Here is a 22,556-nt window from a genome sequence, read left to right as displayed (position 1 = left end):
GCATTTTCCGGTTCTCTTGTTTCAAGCACATGTAGTGTGAATGGACATACGTTATATGATGTCATCTAATTTTTACAACTCAGAAGCCACTCCAGGGAATAAACTAGCCTTCTGGGGACAAACGCAAACTGCCATTTACAATCCTTAAACAAAAGCTTAAATAGATTTGCCTAGTAAATATCACACAAATGACAATCAGAAAAACCGATTTGATAACCTCAAAATGTTTCGTTTTCCTGAATAAGATTACACACTAAGATAATTAAGTCCTCCATTTTTTTGAAATAAAACAACAAGGTGACATCTGCATTAGTCGAAATATAAATACCATTTTATGTAACCCTAATTTGATATATAGTGAAAATCATCTTTCCTTGTTCCCGTGGATGTAGGCAATTAGCCGAACCACGTTAGAGTAGAAACATTACTAGGAAAATAAGCAAGAATTGGATCATTCGCTAGTATTTTCAAATGGGTTATGGGGCATATGAATATCTGATCATAGAAATCTAGTCTATCATGTGTGCCATGGCATTTGAACTACAATTAGACTCGTGTGCTTATAATGTTCATCAAGGTCAGATACTGATATCTGAAGATCAAACCCCTGTGAGTGAGACCACTGGAAATTGTATGAATCTGATCAGTTGGGTTCTTGATAGTTGAGTTCTGAACTTCTGTGAATTTTCCAGTTCTCTTGTTTCAAGCACATATAGTGTGAATGGACATGATGCCATCTATTTGTTACAACTCAGAAGTCACTCCAGGATATAAACTAGCCTTCTGGGGACAAACACATACTGCCATTTACAATCCTCAAACAAAGGTTTAAATAGATTTGTATGGATGATATCACACAAATGACAAATCGGAAAAAACGATGACATCAAAATGTTTCGCTTTCCTGAATAAGATTACATGCTAAGATAAGATAATTAAGTCCACCATTGTTTTCAAACGTAACAAGAAAGCGACGGCTGCATTACTGGATCGATTTATGGAGGATTAAAACGAGGTGTTTCCAGACTGAGTTGGGTTGGATTTCTTGTATAGTCTGGGAAGAACAATATGGAACCGGCGATCTGATTGGTGGTGTTTTGTTTATAAACTAAAGAGCTAGAGGGAAGCACCAAAGGGAGAAAGTGTTGATTAAGTCACAAGTCTCTCATCCTTCCCTGATCTTCTATAGAGGCTGATTGTGAGAAAATGGGGAAAATAGAGACAACCCCGCAAGCAAATCTTGATCATCAGCAACCCCCGTCATCGGATGACCCAGATGCAGCCCCATCTTTACCACCTGTACCTCATTCCCACACAACCACCTCTTTCCCGGCTCATGATGATCATCAACAACCACAACACATGGAGCAAGAACCCCCACACCCCCCCACCGCCGACCCTCACACGAATGATCATCACGTGCCTCACGTGAAACCTCCATCCGAAGGTGAACACATAGACAAAACCACTGCTGTGGCCTTCCCACCGCAGCCGAATGACAGCCACGCGCCACCCTCAAGCAACCAGCCAATGCAGGTGGCACCAGAAACTGCAAGCGTGAGGAGGCAGCAGCCAAAGTTGGAGAATGGGATAGACTCAATCCCAGCAGTGGCGTTCCCGCCCCAGCCTAGAATGCAAGCGGTTGAGCCGCCTCGTCCTAACAACCAGCTTGTGCTGTATGGCGTCCCCATGCCGGAGGGTAATAACATGGAGGGCGCTGGAGGTGGTGGAGCTAGTGCTCTCGTGCCGGTGACACCAGCAAGGCAGGAGTCTGGAAAGGCACATCTGGTTCTTATTCAGTCTGTTGGGAACCCCTGGAGCAGTGGCCTCTTTGACTGCTACCAGCACCCTGTCAATGGTATATTTATGTTCCATTTTCATGCAACACTCCATGAATAAATACATTAAAGGACTGATAGACATAGGAAATTAATTTTTCTTCCCTATTATATGCTTCGTTTTTTCTTTCGGGCATGCAGCAATAATAACAACCGTATTACCATGCGTGACCTTCGGCCAAATCGCTGAGATAGTGGACAATGGCAGTACGAGTAAGTCGCCTTTTTCTCCTTTGAATTTCAGTAACAGGCTTAGTGCATGATTCTCATTGAGTAGTCACAGAAGAAAAGAGAAGAAAGCTAGAAAAAGTCTCACCATTCCAAACAGTAACAAGATTCCGAGCTTTCTTTTTCTTTTCCCGTGTCTTCTCATGAGGAATCATGCACAGCTACAATCGTTTAATTTAGTCCCTGCAGTTCTGCCTTTTGAGTAATTGGCGCTGAATTCCCAATTGTAGGTTGTGTGACTGGGGCAATGCTTTATTTCTTCTTGTTCTTGGTAATATGCCATTGGAATGTTGGAGTTCGGTATAGACGAAGAGTACGAAATGCTTATGAACTTGCCGAGACGCCACTAACTGACCGCCTTGCACATGTCTTGTTCCCGTTGTGTGCCTTGTGCCAGGAGTTCAGAGAGCTTAAAAATCAAGGCTATGATCCATTTCTAGGTATATATATTCATCAGATTACTCATTTAGATAAGCTATAAGTTACTGGGTCATACAAAAATATTATTTCTACAACTATATATGAACTTTGATGTCTTAAACTTCATGCAGGATACAATGGGGTGGTTGCCAAAATTCAAGAGCAGATGCAGCAACAGTCGAATAATGCCATTCCTCCAACAAGTCAAATGATGATGAGATGAGAACAAAAGTATAATATTTCATAGCGTTAGTGTTATAAAATAATGTCATTTGAGCTTTGGACTTTCTACATCAATAGTATTATTCAAGTTTTATTTTATTTTTCAAATTTTAAATACTTATTCGTACCGTTCTGGGTGTAATGTGATTGGCAAGATGGCATGACTTTGATCATTTTTGAGCTATTTTGGATTGAACATAATTGGATTCCGAAAATGGGTTTGAGCTAGGGTTCTGCTGGACTTGGGTGTTATCATACAAAGCTGATTTTATTTAATTACTTTTTAAAAAATATATAAAATATCTCTATTTTTTAAAGTAATTCAAACAGCCTTACAGTGGAGAATGCATGGATATTTGGTCGGTGCTGTGATCGACTGTCCAAATGACTGCATTTCAGCTTGCAGACTACATAAAATCAGTCGAGCTTTTCCTTATAAACAACACAGTTTTGCATAAATACCCTTTTGTCCAGGCTGTAGTATTGGTATTCTGAGCATATGTCGCCTCTCACGAGTCACGTTAGCCTTGAGGAAACGAATCAGAAGGCCGCTGTATATGTACAATGTGGGGTTTTGGGTCTCAGTTTCTTCACATGGTGGTTGAAATCAGCAGAATTTGTAGCAGTAATACTTTGATTCCTCAAAAGTACTCAACAAATATTTGATTTTACTATAAATAAAATAAAAAATTCTATCTTTAACGAAAAATTAAATATTACAAAATAAGTTTGAAATAAAAGATAAAAATAATTTATTAATTTAATTTTTTTTTTTTTTTTTCAAACTTTTGGCAACAAGCGTAGCAAAGAATGGATCCCAAGCACTACATGTGATGTGACACCAGCCATAGACAAGTGATGGGACACCAGCCATAGGGGAAGGCCAGAAGTAACAAGAAACCTGATCAAGTCTGCAATTTTCCCTGATGGCCAACCACTGGATCAATGCATGTGAGCACTGGCATCATGATTATGTCCATTTTCCACCTTTCTTAAAAATTCTCACTGTCAGTACGCTGTTCATGATCAAAATCGCTATACTTAGTGAACATTTCATGGGAGTTAGAATGATGTTGGCTCCAATTTCAGGACCAGAATAGGATAGGATTGGATGGGAAGCCAGGAAGCTATTGACTCCATCTGTAAAGGTGTTTAAAGCAGCTCTACCATCATATTTGTACCCACATCATATGAGTTTTACCAGCAATTTGTCTGTAGAACACATCAACTCTTATCAAAATGTGAAAGCGGAAATTAATATGCAGTTATTGGTCATGAATTATTAACTGCATTTTGGAGCGTTCTAGGCTTATTTTTTGGTGCCCTAGTTTCAATTTCTGCAGCCCAACAAAACAACTATGGCAAAATATGGATAGTGAGGTAGGATTGAGACAGTGACCTTTGAATCATTGGATACCATTCAAACAATTACCCCTTGGAGATGGCTCCAAACACCCCCACAGAACCTTTTTCTGTCTTTAGTTGTGAATCTTGAGCTTCCAACTAATTTGATGATTTTTGCTTATTCTTGGGATTCTTCTGCAGGAACCACATGGAGGCTAACAGCATGATCTTGACAACCATCCTATATGATCAGGTCCAGTGCTAACCTCCCACTCTCACACATTTCCAATACAGGGAAGTCACCAAGCTGTCAATCCATTTCCTTTTCAGTTTCTGGGTATGAGATTGATGCCTCTAAGAGGATATTCTTTTCCATCTTCATATGTAATCATCTATTCCTAATTGTGTAAACATTGTCTGTTCTAGACCCAATCAACTCTCATAATTTTAGACGTGTTTTAAAGTCACTAGAGTTATTAGACCAAATTAGACAGTATTTATACTATTAACAACATTTTAAAGCTCTTGAGAGTCAATAAACTCAGTGTCCGCATGATTAAGAGCAAATCGTTGCACCATCCACCATAGGTGTTAGTCCTGGGTGTTGACCTACATGGATGGTCGCTAGGGATGTAACCCCAGAGCAGAAAATGCAGCAAGCATGCAGTGTAGGAACTACCCATGGTTCTCCATCCTGCTTGCCTTTTTCTTGTATTAGAATGAAATTTTTGGTGAAACTGAAGGCTTTGTAGATTTAAGAGAAGGGGGGTTACCGCTAAATCAACCAAAAAGATTTGCAAAATGAGTACGGTTCCATCTCCAGAAGCCAATTAATTCCATTGGGTCAGTCATCTTTGTTTGCATTTTGGGTAATAAAATTTAATAGTTTCCTGGTTACCTTCGTGGCATGCACGTTTACACAATTAGGCATCACATCTGTATATGATATTGTTGGAAATTCTTTGAAGCAGAGTTTGTAACGTGAGTGAGGTAGCTCCAGCTAAGGACTCGCTGATTTGTTAGTCATCCTTTTGATGGTTTGTGAAGCCAAACACATTCCACTCGTTTTGGTATGATTATTTTTTGTCAGAGACTTCTAATTATTTTGTGTTGATTGCACTGATTTAATTGGGACTTCTATTCTCGTTCTAAGATCCTTTTCTTTTTTTCTTGACCCTAAGACTGCCCTCATCTCATTTTGACTATATGGATCATTAATATTTAAAACGAATTCAAAACTTCATTGTTAACCATTCATATTGTCCACAAAACTGACTTGAGACTGATGAAATTAACCTCAGTTGCACCACTAGCTATCAGCACATTTGATCACCTTCCATATGACGCAAAATCAATTAGAAAATGTCCATGCTATGGAAGATGGTGAGTACCTGCAGACCCTAGCTTCCTTGTAAACAACCCCAGTTCTGCAGAAGTACCCTTTCTCCGGGCTGCAATGGCGGTCTCCTGAACATATGCATTGTCCTTCCAAGGCGCATCCATCCCCTTTCTCTGCTTCTTTCCCAAATAGTATAGCCTCAGACCAATCACTAGAGAAAATGTTCTGAGGATCAAGTTGTTTCTTGGCTGCAACAAACTTGTTAAAATTGGGATACTTTTTCTGCACCCCCAAGAATGCCAAGTTCCTATTCTTAGCCCAATGTGGCTTAGCCCCATACTTGAAGAACGCCATTTGCTCCACTTCTTCCCACACATCTTGGTTCAGTCTTGGAGTTGAAGCATTGTCTGCGCGGTAATAGTTGAAGTCTACTACCACAGAGTCCTCGGCTTGTCCTAAGTATGCCCCAGAAGCCTTGATGAAACGAATCAAAAACCCGTTATACATATCCACCCCACAAAAGTTATCGATTTTTAGTTCTCTCAGTGTCTTAACTTCACGGATGAATTCAGCGAATTTTGTAGCTGGGAATATGGCCGTTGTCTCATAGAAGAACAGGCCGTTGATTCTTGGATCCCAAGCACATGTGATATCAGTCCTAGTTGAAGACGAGTACAGGCAAGAACCAGAGGTCTGCATCTTCCCTTGATGACCCACCACTGGATAGCCTGTGAAGATTAGGTTGTTGTTCTTCAACCCATTGGCCACTAGTCTCTTATAAGCCAAAACTGTGGATGCCGTGGCACATTTTCCCCTCACGCTTCGCGAATTTTCCAGTGCTTTCTCTGTGTTTCTCGGATTATTAGTACTAGTTTCACATGTTTATGGAACTTGAGATACCACATAGATATAAAAGAGACGAAAGAATATATACCTGCTGCTCGAAGCAATTTGGAGGTCAGAATAGAATTGGATTGAAAGCCCAGGAAGTCATTGATTCCATCACCAGATGTGTTCAGAGGAACTCTATCATCATATCTGTACACAGCTGTGCGTCTTGATGGATACCATGTTATGTCTGCAAATTCATGTTTCTTTGCATGGTCCATGAATTCATCTTCAAAATCAGCATCGTCTGTGAAGTTATTGGTTATGCTTCTTTTGAATCTTGGCTCCAGTGACAATTTCACCTAGTATGTGGTAATTCATTTTCATATTTAATTGGATTCAATGTATGCAAAAGAAAAAAATTTGTAACCAAAAAAAGAAAAAGTATTAAGGATGGAAAATTGAGAAATCCATTGTCTTAATCCCTGAAATAAGAATTTATAGCTTTAAGCTAATTTTATGGAAGACATAATGAGGGGGAAAATATTAAGTTACAACCCAATGGACATCCATTGAACTTCTCAACTTGACCGCTGAATATGCTCGATGAGTTTTAAGGTTACAAACAAATAGAATCAAGATATAAGGATACAAATAAATAAGACTTTGTTTTTTGAATGAATAGAAAAAGTCAAAATATTTTATTTTTTCTATTCAACTAATAGCACCTTATTGATATTAACCAACATAACTAAAGTGAATTTATTATCAATAAGTTTAGTTTAATTATAGTGATTGATGTTAATGAATTACTTTTAACTGAATAGAAAAAGTCAAATATTTTGACTTTTTTTATTTAGTCAAAAAATAAACGCTACTTTAGGTATAGAGTCGTACAATTTGATTGACGATACTTTTTACATAAGGAAATTAGTAAAACTTTGATAAATAAATATTTAATGAATCAATAACCTTGCTTAAATAATGAAATCATATGGTTCCAATTTGGGCCGATATACAAATAAATACACTAAATGCATAAGATAATAATATTTTTAGAAACCCTTTAAGGGTTCAAAAAAATATAAATTAATAATTGATTAAACAGTAAACATATAAAATCCAATGTTGAGTAACCTTTACGATGTCTATTTTAGTTATATTTTATATATATATATATATATATTCTTCTTTGTATAAGTTCTATACAGAAATACAATATTCTTTAAATTAATAAATATAAATTTATCGATATCGATATCATAAATCAGAAATAATAACTTCTTTTGTTTTCAAGACTCAAGGGCATTGTGTTATAAGAGTTATAATACACAATGATACAAATATAGAACTTAAGTGCCTTTGAGTTAACGTATTTAACAAGAGAAAGAGAACATCATATCACAGTTTTGAAGTGTCCATTTAGCATATCATCAAGGCTAGTGGGTTCTCCATCACAAATGAAAATGGGAATCCATTAGATTTCAAAATGGAAATCAAAATAATCAAGCCTCATTCACGCAATTAAATTAAATTAATCAATAGGATCATGAGTACTGACCTTAGAGATGGCGCCCAACATTCCCAGTGAAACTTTTGCTGCATTGAGAAGCGGATCTTGAGCTTCCAATCTGATAATCTTGGCGAATCCTTCGGATTCTTTAGCAGGAACCACAAGACTGAGGCCAACAACATGATCATGAACCGCCCCACCTTTCCCCCACCATGAGCTCCCATGAGCCCCAGTACTAATCAGCCCACCAACACTTAACCCCTCCCAATAAGGCGCCGCCACCAGGCTCAGCCCAGCCGCTTCCACTCTATTGATCAGATCCCGGAGCCCCACCCCGGAGTCTGCAGTCACAACCATCTCGGCGGTATCAATTTCAATGGTGGATTTCAACTTGGCTGTGCTTATTAATACTGCATTTCCAGAATAATATTCCTTCCCAGGACAAGCCAGTTTCGGTATCGTATGTGAAAACCCGCTAACAACTTTCACCTTCTGCTTCTTCTGATTAGCCTGCGCCACTGCCAGCCTCATCTCCTCTTCAGTTTCAGGGTACGCAATGCTCAGAACCCGACAATCCTTTCGATCTCCCCACGCGCCGTAGGAGTTTCTTAGGATGCAACCAGCACTGCTGTTGCACTGCACCGGTGACGGCGGCGGCATGCCATGGATGGGCACAAGGGCTGAACCCCACAACAAAAAATTCAGCAAGAAGCCCAGCAACCACCCATGATCCCCCATGCCAAGCCCTGGTTTTTTCTCGTCTTGGAATGAAGTTTTGGTCAGTATAAGCTAGGAAGGGGGATCATACTGATATGAAACTTGCTTGGATTGGAGAGCAAGATATAAAATATGGGTATATAAAAGTTAAAACCCGTTTTGTAATGCAAGAAACAAAAAAAGTATTCCCTATTTTGATGGTAGGCTTGTTGGCATGATGACACCAGTTGGCATTATATTGATATATTCATATTTTGCATTTTTTTTTTTTTTTTTTGGACTTTTTGAAGGGAAGTTGGTTATGTGAGGTTGCTTCAGCTAAGGAGTCCATTAACTTTTTCCAAGTCACGAGTGTTTTCCTTTAGAGGTAGGGGGTGTTTGGTTTTATTCTTATTTTTTGGTGAATCAAAATAAATTTGGTAATTTTATTTTTAGTGTTTGGATAAATTTAGGAATTCAAAATTGAAACGATTATTTGTTTCATTCTAATGTTCGGCAATAATAGGAATAAGAATAATAAATAAATTAATTAACAATAATATAAATTTTTTTTTTAATAATAAAATTTGAATTTTTTATTATTATTAAATAATAAGACTAAAAAAATAGTCTTATGGGACGAAGATGTATCAGGATTAATAAATGAAATTTAAGGGTAAAATAATAATTTTAAATTATTTTATATTTTTCTTATAAGATGAATAAATCTCATATTACTTACTTATAAGTGAGATTTGATTTCAATATAATCATTTTTTTTTCTATTTTTATAAAATTTATCAAAACATGAGAATGAGAGAGGTAAGAAATGAAATATGTACTCTCACTCCCCATTTTTATGTACCAAACACCCGAAAAGAGGATGTGTGGTTAGAAATAATATATTTCATATTAGTTTTTTGGTTGAATATTTGTGTTGTAATTGATATTTTATAAATTAATTTATCAAAAATAAATAAATAAAGTTTTAAGATAGGAGTGGCCATTTTTTTTGCCCAATAATAAGAAATTAAGTTATTTATTTTATTTATCTTTTGTATTTTTTTTCTTCTTTTTTATATTCTTAAAAAATTTAGTGGTTGTTTATTGTAAAGTTTTTCTTTTTTATCATTAATTGATTTGTAAAAAAAATTAAATATATTATTATTATTTAGGAAATAATTGACGTAGCATATATTCTTAAACCTAGATTTAAGAGGTGGGAAATGCAGAAAAGGACTTGACAAGTGAAAGATTTCTTGAGAAAAACAATTCATCTGATCACTTTTATTTATTTTATTTTATTTTTTTTACTAAGTTTCACAAAACAGTTGATGAATAAAACAAATAAAATTTTTGGATTTCATATTAAGAAATTATTTTATTTTGAAGAAAATATTTCAAGAAAGAATATGGTTTGCTACAATCATTAAAAAAATAAAATAATTTCTTTAATTTTATTTTTGATAATTAATGGAAAAGAATATATAAGAGAGATGATAGGGTAGGATGGATTCATAAACAGAAGTGTACAAGTGACTACTGATTAGAATTAATTGATACATATATTTACTTAATAACCGTTATTATCAGCCCTAACAACCTCCAGGCTCCACAACGGCGAAATCCCCATCGCTCATCATCCCTCTTGGGTTAACTCCAATCGTCCATTCTCCTGAAGTGCCCTCAGAAGTTGAGCCCCCTTCCTCTTCCCTCGCGCGCTGCAATCGCCTTGCAACGCTAACGCCACTGCACGCGCCACTTCTTCCGACGGCGGCGCCTGATCGCCAGCCCCGATGTATATCACTGCCAGTATGCTAATTGCGCACTCTTTTCCTCTACCCGCCATGCTCTCCATCATTGATATCATCATGGGCACTGACAGCGCGTGCGCCCGTAGCTCCGCTAACCCCTCCGCCACCGTGCACATCAGCTCCAGCGCCGCTAACGCCCTCTCTGCCACCGCCCCCTCCATCTCCGACATCGCCTCCACCACCTCAGCCACCGCCCCTGCCTCCACCGCCACGTGCCGGTTCCCCTCCGCCAAACAAAGAGCCAACAGCACTTTCGTCGCCGGTCTCGCCCCCGCCCTATCTTTCAAACACCCCACTACCCCTCGCATCACTGCCGCGGGGCACGCTTCTTCTCCACCGCCGGCAGCCGGAACAAGTGATCGTTCCAGTAACTGAAGAGCCGCGAGTTTCTCCACGTCGGAGCCGGTGCTGAGCTGTAGCTCCGCTACGTGAAAGAGCTCCTGGAGATTGGCAACGGCAATGAGCGGCGGAGACTGCGGCGGGTGGTCGGTCTGGGGAGAGATTTGGGTGTGTGAGGGATGAGATTGTGATGGAGGTTGGTGGTGGTGAAGGATAGGGGAGTTTGGGAGAGGGAAGCGCCACTGGGTGAAGCTTTGGGAGGTGGAAGAGGAGGAGGATTCAGAGTCAGGTGGGGGAGGAGGGTGATGGGGAGGGGGAGGGTGAGGGTGAGATTGGTGGTGGGAGGAGGGTGGTGGGGGTGGAGGAGGAGGAGGTGGAGTGGGGAGAGAAGAGAGTGGGAGAGAGGGAGTGTTGGGGGTGGTGGGGCTGATAACGGACTGGGTGCAGTGGCTAAAGAAGCCGCAGGAGAAGAGTGGGCGAGGCGTGGTCTTGAGCTTTGGGTGCTCCGTTTTCATGGTGATTTTCTAAAAAGTAAGGAAAGTGGAGAGTGCAGAGAAGGAGAAGAGAGATAGTGGGTTGGTAGGTGGTAGCGGTAACAGTCAATAGTAATACTATAACATCAACTCTGTACGCAGAGGCAGAGAACCCCTCTGCTCACTTCCGCAGTAACGTATGGACTTTTTCGCAAAAAATGCCCCTCTGGTCCCCTTCCCCTCCATCCCCATTCCAAACCATATTAACATATTTTGACAAAAAGGACGGGGTACTGCTATTCTTTCCTCCCTCACTACTAATCAAATCTTAAGTCTTAACCACCTTTTTCTCTTCTTCCCTCCCTCGCTAATAATCCAATCTTAAGTCTTAACTACCCTTTTTACATTTAACTGCATCTTAATTATTATTTTACCACATTCAAATTTCAAATACCCCTTACAAAATCCTCTTTTTTTTTCTAAATTCTAACTATAATATGGATATAAATACTCTTTTGTAATTTTTTTGTTCCAAAAACTAGTTTGTATAATTGACTAAATGTATTTTTATTAAGGTCTAATTCCATACTTCAATAACATGAGGGTTTAGGGATTGTTTTATCCCTTTTATTCAAATATTATTTTATTTTAAAATGATTCAAAAAAGAAAAAAAGAACCCAAAAAAACAGCCGCAATGGATATCCGGAGGTAAAACAAGGAAAGGGGCGCAAAACAGCAGCTCATACACGTGTCAGTTTTTTTTTCCCAAAAAGAAATATTAGAGTTTTTTTTATAGTTAATTTAAAAAAAATTAAAATAAAAGGAAAAGGTTGGGCGCAGGAGGACATGAAAAGATGAACCACAGTTCACATGATACTTCGCAGAGAGCAGAGGGCGTCCGGGACTCCAAACAGACAGGGTACGACTCCTATACGCCCGCCCACAGTGACAGTCGGCCCTTCACCCTTGTCATAATCTTCAATTATAGAGTTCCCTGCCACCTGTCACCACCACCCCCACCCCCTTGGTAGATGTTATTATGGATCCTTTAGACCACACACTGAAAGTAAAGGCCAAAATTTTCATAATGGCACTGTCTGTACCCCACTTGTAAGTTGTAACCTGATCAAGAATATTTTTTATTCATCGATATGGGCCAGGCTCATCAGTTGGTTGAGCTAAGCTGTAAGAACCTCCCACTGTCGTATTGTACACGAGGGGTTAAAGACTTCGGACCTTAAATTTTGAATGGAGGTCCCCGGGGGCATCCCAGTTGAGGATCAATAAAGGAGATAACCTTAATAGGTTTCGAAAAAAGCTTTCTCCTAGTTCCAGCCAATTTTGCCCCTAAACAAACTTGACATTTTCATAAACATTATGCCAGAAAGACAATCCCCGAGCTATAGTGAAGGTTCTATGTATTATAAGGGCATGGCAACCATTCAGCTGAAATATATAGCTTTCCTCTACAGTCTCCAACAAATTGGGTTCTGGCTCTGAATTTTCCAGACCATATTAGGCCAAGAGTTCTTACATAGCCATCTTCCTTAAGAGATCATTAAGGAAAAACTACTTCAGCTTGGAATTAGAGAACATGATAAGAATTAAAGCTACAGACAGCCTGTTAAAATTTTGATTAACTTTGGAAAGGTAATGTGATTTTGTTCTCAAACTTTCAGATTTACAACAATAAAGGGTACTAAATTTAAATATTCCATAACAAAAATTAAGAGTGACATAAAGAGAAGGCATGCTACAAAGTCTATGTAAAATTACAAGTTAGGAGTGAACCTCCACATCTAAGCAAAATCAAGATGTAACCTGATGAAAAAGGTATCAGTGAAAGATTGACTAGAGAAGAGATTTGAGTTACCTCCACTTCTCTTGCAGTTCCTTCCTCTCAGACAAAATCCATGTTACAAATATTGCCGCAACCAATGCAACTATTGTAATTAGAAGTAGAGCATAGCTAAAATCATCGGTAAGCAAATCATACGTCCGTGAGGGTGCAATCCGGGTGAAGAACAGATCCACTCCATAAGCAAAGACAAGGGTAGTTGACTCCAGCTTAGCAGGTGCTGTTACTATGCCTCGCAGACCTTCTACTTTAAGGTTGTGTGTCACATATGACTGCATAAAACACAATACACCAGTATGAATGAACAATCAGTAAACAGTCAACCAAATAAAGAATGTGGCCCTAAAATGATGATTACACCATTGAGCTGCCACAATCTAATACCACTATGTTTGGAAACAAACAGATTTTTTATCTAGGAGCTTCTAAACAAACTGAGTTAACTAGCACTGGCTTGAGTGCACCTGACATTTATCTCAAGGATTGTAAGCTGAACCCATCCCTCAAGGCTCAAGGTACCAACAAAAGTGGGATTGGCTCATATCATTGGCATTTATATGAAGTAAAACATGAAACAAATGCAATCATATGGAAAATATACAACACTTAAAACATGTATTCATTTCTATTAGAATGTTAGCAGCAACTTTATACAATTAGTTAACTAATCATTTTGGACCCAAAAAAGGGGGGGTAAATAAATAAATAAATAAAAATAAAAATAAAAATAAATAAATCTTGCTTTCCATATGAAAATATAAACATGATTCCTATCACTTTCTTGAAAATGCACAAGAATTCCATAATTCTTATTCTTGATAACACGGTATGCAAGAACCATAGCCAACATTTAGAAGTACTAGTGTATCAATGACCAGTTATCCAATGAATGTTAAGTCAGAAATTCATAACTCTGTATCGGTGTTTTGGCACCGATCGATGGGGCAACCAGCCAGTGGAATGATGAGGTGAAGCACTGGCATGGATTGGGTTTGTCACACACACCCAACCCCAAGATGCCCTCAGGTGCATGTTTTGCTAAATGACCTTGGTAAAAATCAGGCCTGAACCCACAAACTCAAAATCAATCTGATCAGTACTTGGAATTCTTAATATTTTGAAGTATTTTCTCAAGATGAACAGGTTGCTGTTGGTTACAGAAGGTTCTGTAATAAATGTTCTGGGTTCATGTTGTGTGACTCAGACCCAAGTACAACTCCACCAAACATTGCCTCTTGAGAACTCTGCTTACACCCCACAAAGACCATTAATTACAAATAACCAGGGCAAAAAAACTTGTACAACCAAAAAACATCTTATGGCCAAAACTTTGAAGGATACAATTTGATCAAATAAAGAACATTTTTTTTACTAGAATACAAGGAACAAGAGACTAGTGAAGAGGATAATATTGTCAGTGATTTCTGAAGATCATAACAGACTGAACAGTCAAAACAAAACAAAGAAAAGTGTGCAACAGACCTGAGGAATGATTGGCAATGAATCTGTCAGAGGAATGATTCCTTCTTCTCTCTCAGATTGTGAAGGATTAATTGTTCGACGAGGATCCAGATAACGCTTATCAAGTGCCAAAACCTGTAAAATGTTAACCCCCACTTAGAAGTAACAAAAAGAGATGATCCATATGAATCAAGACGCCATTCCATAATCCCCTCTTAGGAAAAAGAAAAAGAAACCAGAACAAAACAAAGCATTAGAGAACATGATAGAAAAACAAAACAAAAAATCAGCAAGCACTCATAGTAAAATGTTTTTTTGAACCTGATCGCCAATTGTACCAATAAGGAGCTGCTTCGATGTTATACCCTTGGCAGTTGATGTCACTGCCATTGCTTTCACAGAATGGGTAAAAAAATAAAACTGTGATTTCGTTATGACCTCAGGTCGAGAATATGAAGAAACAGGTGAAGTAAGATTATGCTTTCCAAGAACAAGCTTCCACACATCTTTGTTATCCTGTGCATGGTATTCAAGGCAAAGAAATTGATTAGAATGAAAAGCACAAAGTATAATGAGATACAAGAAATGCATGAGTCAAATTCATGGGGTATACCGCCCGAGACTGATCATAGATCTCAACAACTGACATCTCATATCTGTGTGCTCTGAGATTAAAGTAGTGGTAGACGACCCAGTTCTCACTAAAAACCTTCACAAAGGAGAGCATAATGGAATTTAGTAGTGGTAAACAGCACCACTCATAAGAGCCATGTCAGAGGATAAATGCATATGGAATTTACTTTTCTCATAACAGTAACAGGCCATGAAAGTAAATAAGAAAACTTACAGCATGGACAGGACCTTGTGTACCATGATGAGTCATGCGGTATATTATACGGCCGGTTACAGTATCAATAAGATATACAACCAACCATGATTCTTCTGGCGTAACTGATCCAATTTCACCAGTGGCTTTGGGTGCAACAGTGGCTACAAAAAGAAGATTTTTCGATACATACTTGTACATCACATCCTGATCTGTTATTACCTTAGCTTGAGTATGAACCACCTGGAGAACACAGGTTACAAGAGGTTCCACAAGTTAGCGGCAGCAGCAAAACACAAATAAAACCTAAATATAATAAAATAAATTAAATTAAATTTAAAAAAAAACCAATCAAGAGATTTTTTTTCAGGCAAATAAAAATAATAATATAAACTCCCATGTACACAACATGTACAAGCATCAAACAACAACACAAAACAAGACCACTACAAACCTAACCAATTTCCATACTGTCAACAAAGTCCAAAAGGACAAACATGGAAGCCCAAATCCCCACCCAACAACCTGGACAAAATCTTATTGCCAACTGATGCAGCAGAATATGAGAAAAATTTTCAGTGATCCAACCAAACTTGACCACTGCTTGCCTTCAAAGCTTCTCCTACTATAGTTTCCAAGTGATCCAAAATAATAATAATAATAATAAATAAAGAAAGAAATCATTGTAGGACTGCAAGATAGTTCAACTAAAATACTCAAACTTTGGTTCTGTAGTCAAATTGATTTGATGATATCCAGATCTAGTAAAGTATAAACACTAACAAGCATAACACTTTACTGGACCTTATTTAGTTTTACACCAAAACTCTTACACTCAGAAAACTAGATATGCTTAAATTCCAGGGATAGTAAAACCTTGCATTCAACAAAAGCTCGTTCTTCACATTTTGACGAACTATGAACACTCATAAAACCACAATCTACATTAACAGATAAGCAAAAGAAAATGATACAACTTTGCATTACTTGAGGACAGAAACAATGAAACCGAATAGAACATCCAGAAAATAAAAGAAGATCCACAGCTCAAGGGTAATGCTTGTAACTAGATAGATTATTTACAAGGAGATTAAGTAGTTGAAATGTTCCACCAAAGGCCAATGATAAGAGATTTGAAATTGAGAGGAAAGGCCTTGTTGCTCAAGCATCAGTAGCTTCTTCACAGGTATGCCAGTTTTCTCAATCATAAGCAATCCCATGTCTCAAGTTAACCCAAAAAAAATTATTTACAAAATGCAGATAATCTGAAAAATGTGACAACAACCCGAGAACTCAACACTTACAAAAAAAAATTATAAATCTTTGCTACATTTGGTGGGCTGAATAGGATAGGATATATACAAATAATATCATTTCTAATAAGATAAGGTAATATCTTAAGATATTATATTCAGTGATATATATTATACTATGCTCAAGTTCGGTATGTAGAAGGATTAAAAAATAGAATGGAAACTATATTGCATCATGATGGTAAAAAATATTATAGATGTGTTTATATGCATGTTCAATGAAATCTCTCTCATGTTTAGCATCATTTGGAAATCATTATGTAATTAACAATTTAATAAGTATTTTTTCTTTTTGTGTTAATAATACTCATGATTAAAATATTTAAATAATAAATAAGAAAATATTATTTTATGGTGTTAAATACATAAAAACATTTTGTATATTAAATAATATATATTAGTATTATTTAAGTTGTATTATACATACTTTTTTATTCCCTTTTTCAAACTAAAAAATTAATTTTTTTAATCCTTTATTTTTTTTTTTTTTTTTTTTTGCAAAATAAGTAATACAAAAAAAAAGGCAAAAAAAAAAAGATGAGATTTATAGTGTAAGAGATATGTACATCCCATACCTCAACTTAGGATGTAGCAGGGATAGAAAAAAATGTCATATAAGTTATCATATCACTTATCATATAACATGTTTAGTTCAATGTGAGATGTGATAAGTGATACGATAACTTATCTTATCCCATGTTCTATCCAATCAACCAAACATGACCTAAATCTTCAAAAAAAAAAAAAAAGAAAGGGAAAAGCAAAAAAAGAAAAGAAAACTGAAATGACAATTATCAATTTGAAAAAGACTAAAGATCAGACACTTCAAGGATTTAATTAGCAAGAATTATACCTCATTCAATTTTCTTGTCACAGTTGCAAGAATCTTTTCCGACTCTGATGGGAATACAATTGACCACAAATCCCTGGTGTCAAAGCAGTATTCATCACCTTCTTGAAGAATGCAATTGCTCTTTAAAGCATGCCCTCTGATAATGCCATTTTCAGCTTCAACTGAATACCAATATATGTTGGGTAACTCATGTTGGAAGATACCAATAGCCTCAGGAGTTCTCGGGTATAGATGTGCATGGTGATCAGTATCTATAATTAGATGGAGGCGCTGTTCTCTTGAATCTGTGAATGAAAGGGGAATAATTCGTTCTATGGAATGAGTGAGAAACAATGAATCAAGTTCCTTCCCTGTGTAAGTGTCAACAAAGGAGAGAACACCTGGTGCATCTGAACCAAGTCCACACCTGCCAACTACAAGAACAGATGGATTTTCATCCATCGCATGATGATGGGGAACTTGCCACTGATACACATTAAGTCCAGTGGGATATGCACAAGCTTCTGAATTACGAAGAGAATGCAACAAGGCAGACCAGGCAACCCGTCCGTCACCTGTGTGCAAGGCAAAAAGCTTCCCTGCTCTAGTAAGTACAATGAGCAACTTTCTAAAACCATTGTGGTCTCGGGTCATTTTGCTCTTTTCAGAGCTTTTTAACCTCATTCCTTGTATGGCTATCATATCCTCAGGGCTTGCAAGCATCAGAGTTCCTTTAAGCTTCAGCATGTGTCCCTACCAATAACAGAACATATCAAAAGCTCATTGCCACCATAGAACCAGTCAATAAGATGCATTTTTAATTTCAAGTGATGAATACAGAAAAGAATTATCTTGGAAAGCAACAAGATATCCAGTCATGTAAATATCAACCATATATCCTATTATCCTTCATTCACAGGTACTTAATTTCTTAAGAAAGGTATACTTAAAATTCTTGTTCAATAACTGTTTAAGGTATTATCTTCGAAGAATATGATAACAGAAGGTGAAAAGAATACAATTACTTCATTACCTTATATCTTGTTTTCCAGAATTTGTGCATGTGCACTCAAGATTTGAAAGTTTCTGTCCTTTTTTTAAACAATGTTCAGAATGCATTTGAATTTTCCTTTTTCTTTTTCTATTTTCCTGACAAGCATTTAGAAGACATTTGAATAAGTACAGAAAAGAGAGAGAGGATGGAAAAAAAAAACCCTTTGGTCTAAAATCCATTTTAAACTTCAAGGTTCACAACAACTATCAAGAATGGCGGTAAAAAGCTTTTGGTCTAAAATCCTTGTTAAACTTCAAGATTCACTACAACCATCAAAACTTTAAGATAATCAAGTCCTCATGGCTAAGTCAATCGACAAAGGCACAGAATGATAGTTATCACTTGTCACTCTTCGGTGGTGTTCTTTTGCACAGAAAGTGAGATAAGAAGTAAATTGAGTGACATCAGTAGCTAGAGAGTTTGTGAAAATGTGATGTCTCCAAATAATGAAAATACAGTGGAAAATAACAATAAAAGATTTCTATAAGGTTCATACCTTCAGCCACTCAAATAAATTGTGTTCCACTTTAGCCACAGATACACCTTCCTTTTCTACGGGCAATTCTGATGCTGTTACATCTATAATTGAGGCAAGCCCATCCTCCCTACTCCAGACAATCTCACCTTGTTGCAGTAATAACAGTGAATGATCCTCCATGACAATCAAGGCCCTAAACCCATGAGACCTGTCTGTCCGGATATAACTGTTTATGAAAATTTTATGCACACAGCCCCTTTGGTGGTCCATTCTAATGCTTTCCTTGAGCAGATCACCATTCCAGTCATTAACAAGCTTGACTGTGAGATGAATCTTGTTACCTCCATGTTCAACTAATCCAAAAGCTTGTTGGCCCTCAGAGAGTGCCAGAGCATCACTAACAGCTGCTGCTGCATCATTAATTTTCTCCGCAACCTCCAGTTTGCCCTCATCTGCTACTCTCACAAATACCATATAGTTATCGATTTTTATCATAAGCATCCCTGAAAGCTTAGAAGGTAACATGACAGCCATCCCAAACGAATCTCCAACAAGATTTGAAATATGTGTTTGTTGTAAGCTGATTTCTCCATCCAGAAAACTAATTGATATTAAAGAGGACCTAGTGGCATCTAGTGCCACGAGTGTGTCACTTGAAACTAATGAAACTTCCCCACAAAAGCCACCAGGAAATGCTGCACTACGGTGCTTCAGCACTTCACCATTCCTAACATTAATTTGATATGCATCCAACTGAGACAAACCCACAAATCCTACAGCATATATCATATCACTTCCAAGAGGGTGAATTATCTGTTGAACCTCTAAGCTGCAAACAAGGTAAACAGACAATACATCAGTCACAAGACAATCTTAAGAATAACTGGCCCAGTAGAATTTCAAAATTTTCAAACCTTTCATCCGCAAAATCCTTCTTCCAAAGCACCTCACCATCTATGCTTGAAACAGCATGGAGACACCCTTTTCCAAAAACAAAGATCACATTGTCCTTGTCAATTTTCAAATTTGCCTGCACAATGCTGCTATATTAATTTCATATTCAAGGGAAATTTTATAGAAAGCTTTTTTTTAACTGCCCAGCAGTGGGTTTGAACAGAGGTCAAGGAAATCCAAAAGGGTGTGAATTAAAGTAACAGAAAGGGAGCAAAAAAAATGCTTCAGCAGAAAATGTAATCCATATGTGGAACTACAGTATTTGATTTTGTTGACTAAACATTATAGAAGAGAGCTTCAATGATGGAAGCAATAACTTTGGATTCGGAGCGTGAACTGCAGTAGGAGAAATAAGCTTGACATGAAAAACCACATAAAATGTTCCACAAATTATGGCACACCGCCACACGCATGGGAGACAGGCACAGATAAAAGAACAATATCTAGATAATACAACATTAACTTTCATTATCTTTCACTTAAGTAAAATGCTAGCAACTTACTGATACTGATAATAATGATTTTGATGGCTTTGGGCCCTGAAGGAAAGACTCCCACACCATCTGGCCATCAGGAAGGTTCCATGCTCTTAAAATACTTCCCTCTGACGAAAGGGTAATGACATCTGAAAATATTATATAGAACCTTCAGACATTTAATCAACTACTAAGTTGACATTAAACCTTGCGATATTATAATTGACAATGCACATTGCCTTTAGGGCTAACTCCTAAAGGCAAAAACAATATTGTGACAAAAATTAATAAGAAAATATGCATTTCAACCATGGTACAACTAAATAAGTTTTGATGAACTAACACTGAAAAACTACTAAACCTCATCAAGTGAACAACATAGGCCACCATACACCTACCAAAAAGAAAAACCACTACAGATGACACTTCATGTACTCAATTTTCATTCTACTTACACATTAAAAAAGAAAGTCACAAAGTAATTCCATAATGTCCAATAAGAGTTCTGAAACATTTAGAGTCAACAAAAGAATAAGAAAGCCATTTGTTACAAGTTGGATTAATGATTATCTTATTCAGGCCGTTTGCTTTCATTTTAAATGTTCATCTTAAGGCTCAATTAAGCTTGTAAGGCTAAAAACAAATTAGCCAATACACATCATTTTTTAGAGTAAAATTTTCATTAGAAACATGCTTTGGTAGCCATGAATGCTTGGAGAAGATATTCCTACCCATATGGTAATCACCCAACAGAAATTCCTCACAAACACGTACTATTTATGCATTGCCATGATTATATCCAAACCCAGATAGAATACATTTATATGAGTTTAGATTTTGTATCATTTAGTATGCACTGAACAAAAATAAGGCAATGTAGATGAATTTCTCCATAGCCAACCATAATTTGCAAACCTCAAGAACCTTATATTGATTTTTTTTATAGGCAATAAAGTGATAACATTGTATAAAAAACACCAAAGTACAGAAAAAGTATATAACAGGATAGAAAGGCACAGCCAAAAAAGAGAACCTTTTATTGATTTATGCAACATAACCATCATAGATAGGACCATAAACCTAAGGTTTCAAAACTTTTAAAGCGATCTTCTCAATTCTTTACTCTTCCATAACCGTTGTGAGGTAACGGATTGCAGGTATACACACAATCCAACAATATGAGAAGGCAGATTATAGATATGAACAAAATTACATTTGCCAAGGGCGATATCAATTTCATCTACCGCATCATTGGGCCCGAGCACATGCCTCCAAACTGCACATAACCAAACCCAATCAATATCCACTTCCAAATCAAAATCATCGATTTGAATCCACCAACCATGCAAACCAATTCAGAATGACTTTCGGACTTCAATTGACACTGAAAAAAACTCACAAATATCCCCGCGCCGGAGATCCAAAGATGCGATGACGTTCTCCTCCGTCGACACCACCACGCGTTTCCGTCCGGCCTTTTGAGTGTGGAACACGGCGTGCTTCACTTTCCCGATGTACTGTTGATGCCTGCAAACAATGAAAGAACAAAAATAAAATAAAATTAGTGAATGGAATTCACAAATTTTATCAGAGTGAATATGATGAAATTCGAAGATGATAGAGGAGATGACACTCGATTTGTGAAGATGAGGGTGGAAGCTAACCAGTCCATGAGCCCAACTTGGTCCTCATAGAGAGAATTACTAGGGCTTGGCGATGATATCAAGACTAAGAAAAGAAGCAGAAAAACCCTAGTCGCCATGGCCATGGCGACTCTCTCTCTCTTTGCCTCCACAGATCTAAGAACTATGGCGTGGAATAGTTAGATTAAGGGCGGCCCGGCCTCGCTGTTTTTTTTTCTCCTTTATTCACTTTTTTTTAATGTAATTGTAAATAATTTCCCACTCCTAAAAATTTTATTGAATGAAAAATAAATAATAATCCGGTATACACTGTTATATATATATATATATATAATTATTATTACGATTTTTCGTAATTCAAATAATAATTTTCTAAAATACCTTGATAATATTTTATAAAATTATCAAAAAAAATTAATTTATCATATTAATTTCATAAAATTATCTTATAAATAAATATATTGTAAATTTTTATTATATAATATGATATACAAATCATTTTTAAAAAAAAATTTGAGATATTCAAGTGATAAATAAAATCTTTCTAATTCTCTAATTCATAGTGATTTTATATCTCGTATTATATAAATCCACTTATTTTTCTCA

At 37.0% G+C, this 22,556-nt stretch overlaps 4 protein-coding genes across 4 annotated transcripts; 1 reads left to right on the top strand and 3 right to left on the bottom strand.

Moving 5' to 3' along the window:
* The first annotated feature begins 1,069 nt into the window (after window positions 1-1,069).
* LOC117913584 (proline-rich receptor-like protein kinase PERK10) lies at window positions 1,070-2,815 on the top strand. Its single transcript, XM_034828587.1, has 4 exons — window positions 1,070-1,858; window positions 1,980-2,051; window positions 2,297-2,506; window positions 2,618-2,815. Exons 1-4 carry the CDS (start codon window positions 1,207-1,209, stop codon window positions 2,707-2,709), a joined length of 1,026 nt encoding a protein of 341 aa, XP_034684478.1. The 5' UTR covers window positions 1,070-1,206; the 3' UTR covers window positions 2,710-2,815.
* A 2,451-nt stretch (window positions 2,816-5,266) lies between these two features.
* On the bottom strand, window positions 5,267-8,580 carry LOC117912408 (L-gulonolactone oxidase 3). Its single transcript, XM_034826976.1, has 3 exons — window positions 7,781-8,580; window positions 6,326-6,581; window positions 5,267-6,236 (listed from the first exon to the last, which is right to left on the bottom strand). Exons 1-3 carry the CDS (start codon window positions 8,468-8,470, stop codon window positions 5,404-5,406), a joined length of 1,779 nt encoding a protein of 592 aa, XP_034682867.1. The 5' UTR covers window positions 8,471-8,580; the 3' UTR covers window positions 5,267-5,403.
* Window positions 8,581-9,914: 1,334 nt separating this feature from the next.
* On the bottom strand, window positions 9,915-12,599 carry LOC117912337 (U-box domain-containing protein 25). Its single transcript, XM_034826890.1, has one exon. The coding sequence runs from the start codon at window positions 11,094-11,096 to the stop codon at window positions 10,068-10,070; it is 1,029 nt and encodes a 342-aa protein (XP_034682781.1). The 5' UTR covers window positions 11,097-12,599; the 3' UTR covers window positions 9,915-10,067.
* Window positions 12,600-12,747: 148 nt separating this feature from the next.
* On the bottom strand, window positions 12,748-22,132 carry LOC117912336 (ER membrane protein complex subunit 1). Its single transcript, XM_034826889.1, has 12 exons — window positions 21,972-22,132; window positions 21,707-21,834; window positions 21,521-21,583; window positions 20,335-20,456; window positions 19,792-19,907; window positions 18,896-19,706; window positions 17,367-18,098; window positions 15,222-15,443; window positions 14,988-15,083; window positions 14,696-14,890; window positions 14,396-14,509; window positions 12,748-13,185 (listed from the first exon to the last, which is right to left on the bottom strand). Exons 1-12 carry the CDS (start codon window positions 22,073-22,075, stop codon window positions 12,925-12,927), a joined length of 2,964 nt encoding a protein of 987 aa, XP_034682780.1. The 5' UTR covers window positions 22,076-22,132; the 3' UTR covers window positions 12,748-12,924.
* Between the last annotated feature and the right edge of the window lie 424 nt (window positions 22,133-22,556).

This window comes from Vitis riparia, chromosome 4 (assembly GCF_004353265.1).
Source record: "Vitis riparia cultivar Riparia Gloire de Montpellier isolate 1030 chromosome 4, EGFV_Vit.rip_1.0, whole genome shotgun sequence".
Classification (NCBI taxonomy): domain Eukaryota; kingdom Viridiplantae; phylum Streptophyta; class Magnoliopsida; order Vitales; family Vitaceae; genus Vitis; species Vitis riparia.
This window is presented reverse-complemented; position numbering and strand designations above follow the sequence as displayed.

Coding starts and splice junctions, on each gene's coding strand:
- LOC117913584 (XM_034828587.1), top strand. CDS start 1,207: ATGGGGAAAATAGAGACAACCCCGCAAGCAAATCTTGATCATCAGCAA. Junction 2,052..2,296: donor AGTGGACAATGGCAGTACGA/GTAAGTCGCCTT, acceptor TCCCAATTGTAG/GTTGTGTGACTGGGGCAATG. Junction 2,507..2,617: donor AGGCTATGATCCATTTCTAG/GTATATATATTC, acceptor AACTTCATGCAG/GATACAATGGGGTGGTTGCC.
- LOC117912408 (XM_034826976.1), bottom strand. CDS start 8,470: ATGGGGGATCATGGGTGGTTGCTGGGCTTCTTGCTGAATTTTTTGTTG. Junction 6,582..7,780: donor TGTTGGGCGCCATCTCTAAG/GTCAGTACTCAT, acceptor ACCACATACTAG/GTGAAATTGTCACTGGAGCC. Junction 6,237..6,325: donor CAAATTGCTTCGAGCAGCAG/GTATATATTCTT, acceptor CGAGAAACACAG/AGAAAGCACTGGAAAATTCG.
- LOC117912337 (XM_034826890.1), bottom strand. CDS start 11,096: ATGAAAACGGAGCACCCAAAGCTCAAGACCACGCCTCGCCCACTCTTC.
- LOC117912336 (XM_034826889.1), bottom strand. CDS start 22,075: ATGGCCATGGCGACTAGGGTTTTTCTGCTTCTTTTCTTAGTCTTGATA. Junction 21,584..21,706: donor TCTCCGGCGCGGGGATATTT/GTGAGTTTTTTT, acceptor GGTTATGTGCAG/TTTGGAGGCATGTGCTCGGG. Junction 13,186..14,395: donor CATTGCCAATCATTCCTCAG/GTCTGTTGCACA, acceptor TGTTTTATGCAG/TCATATGTGACACACAACCT.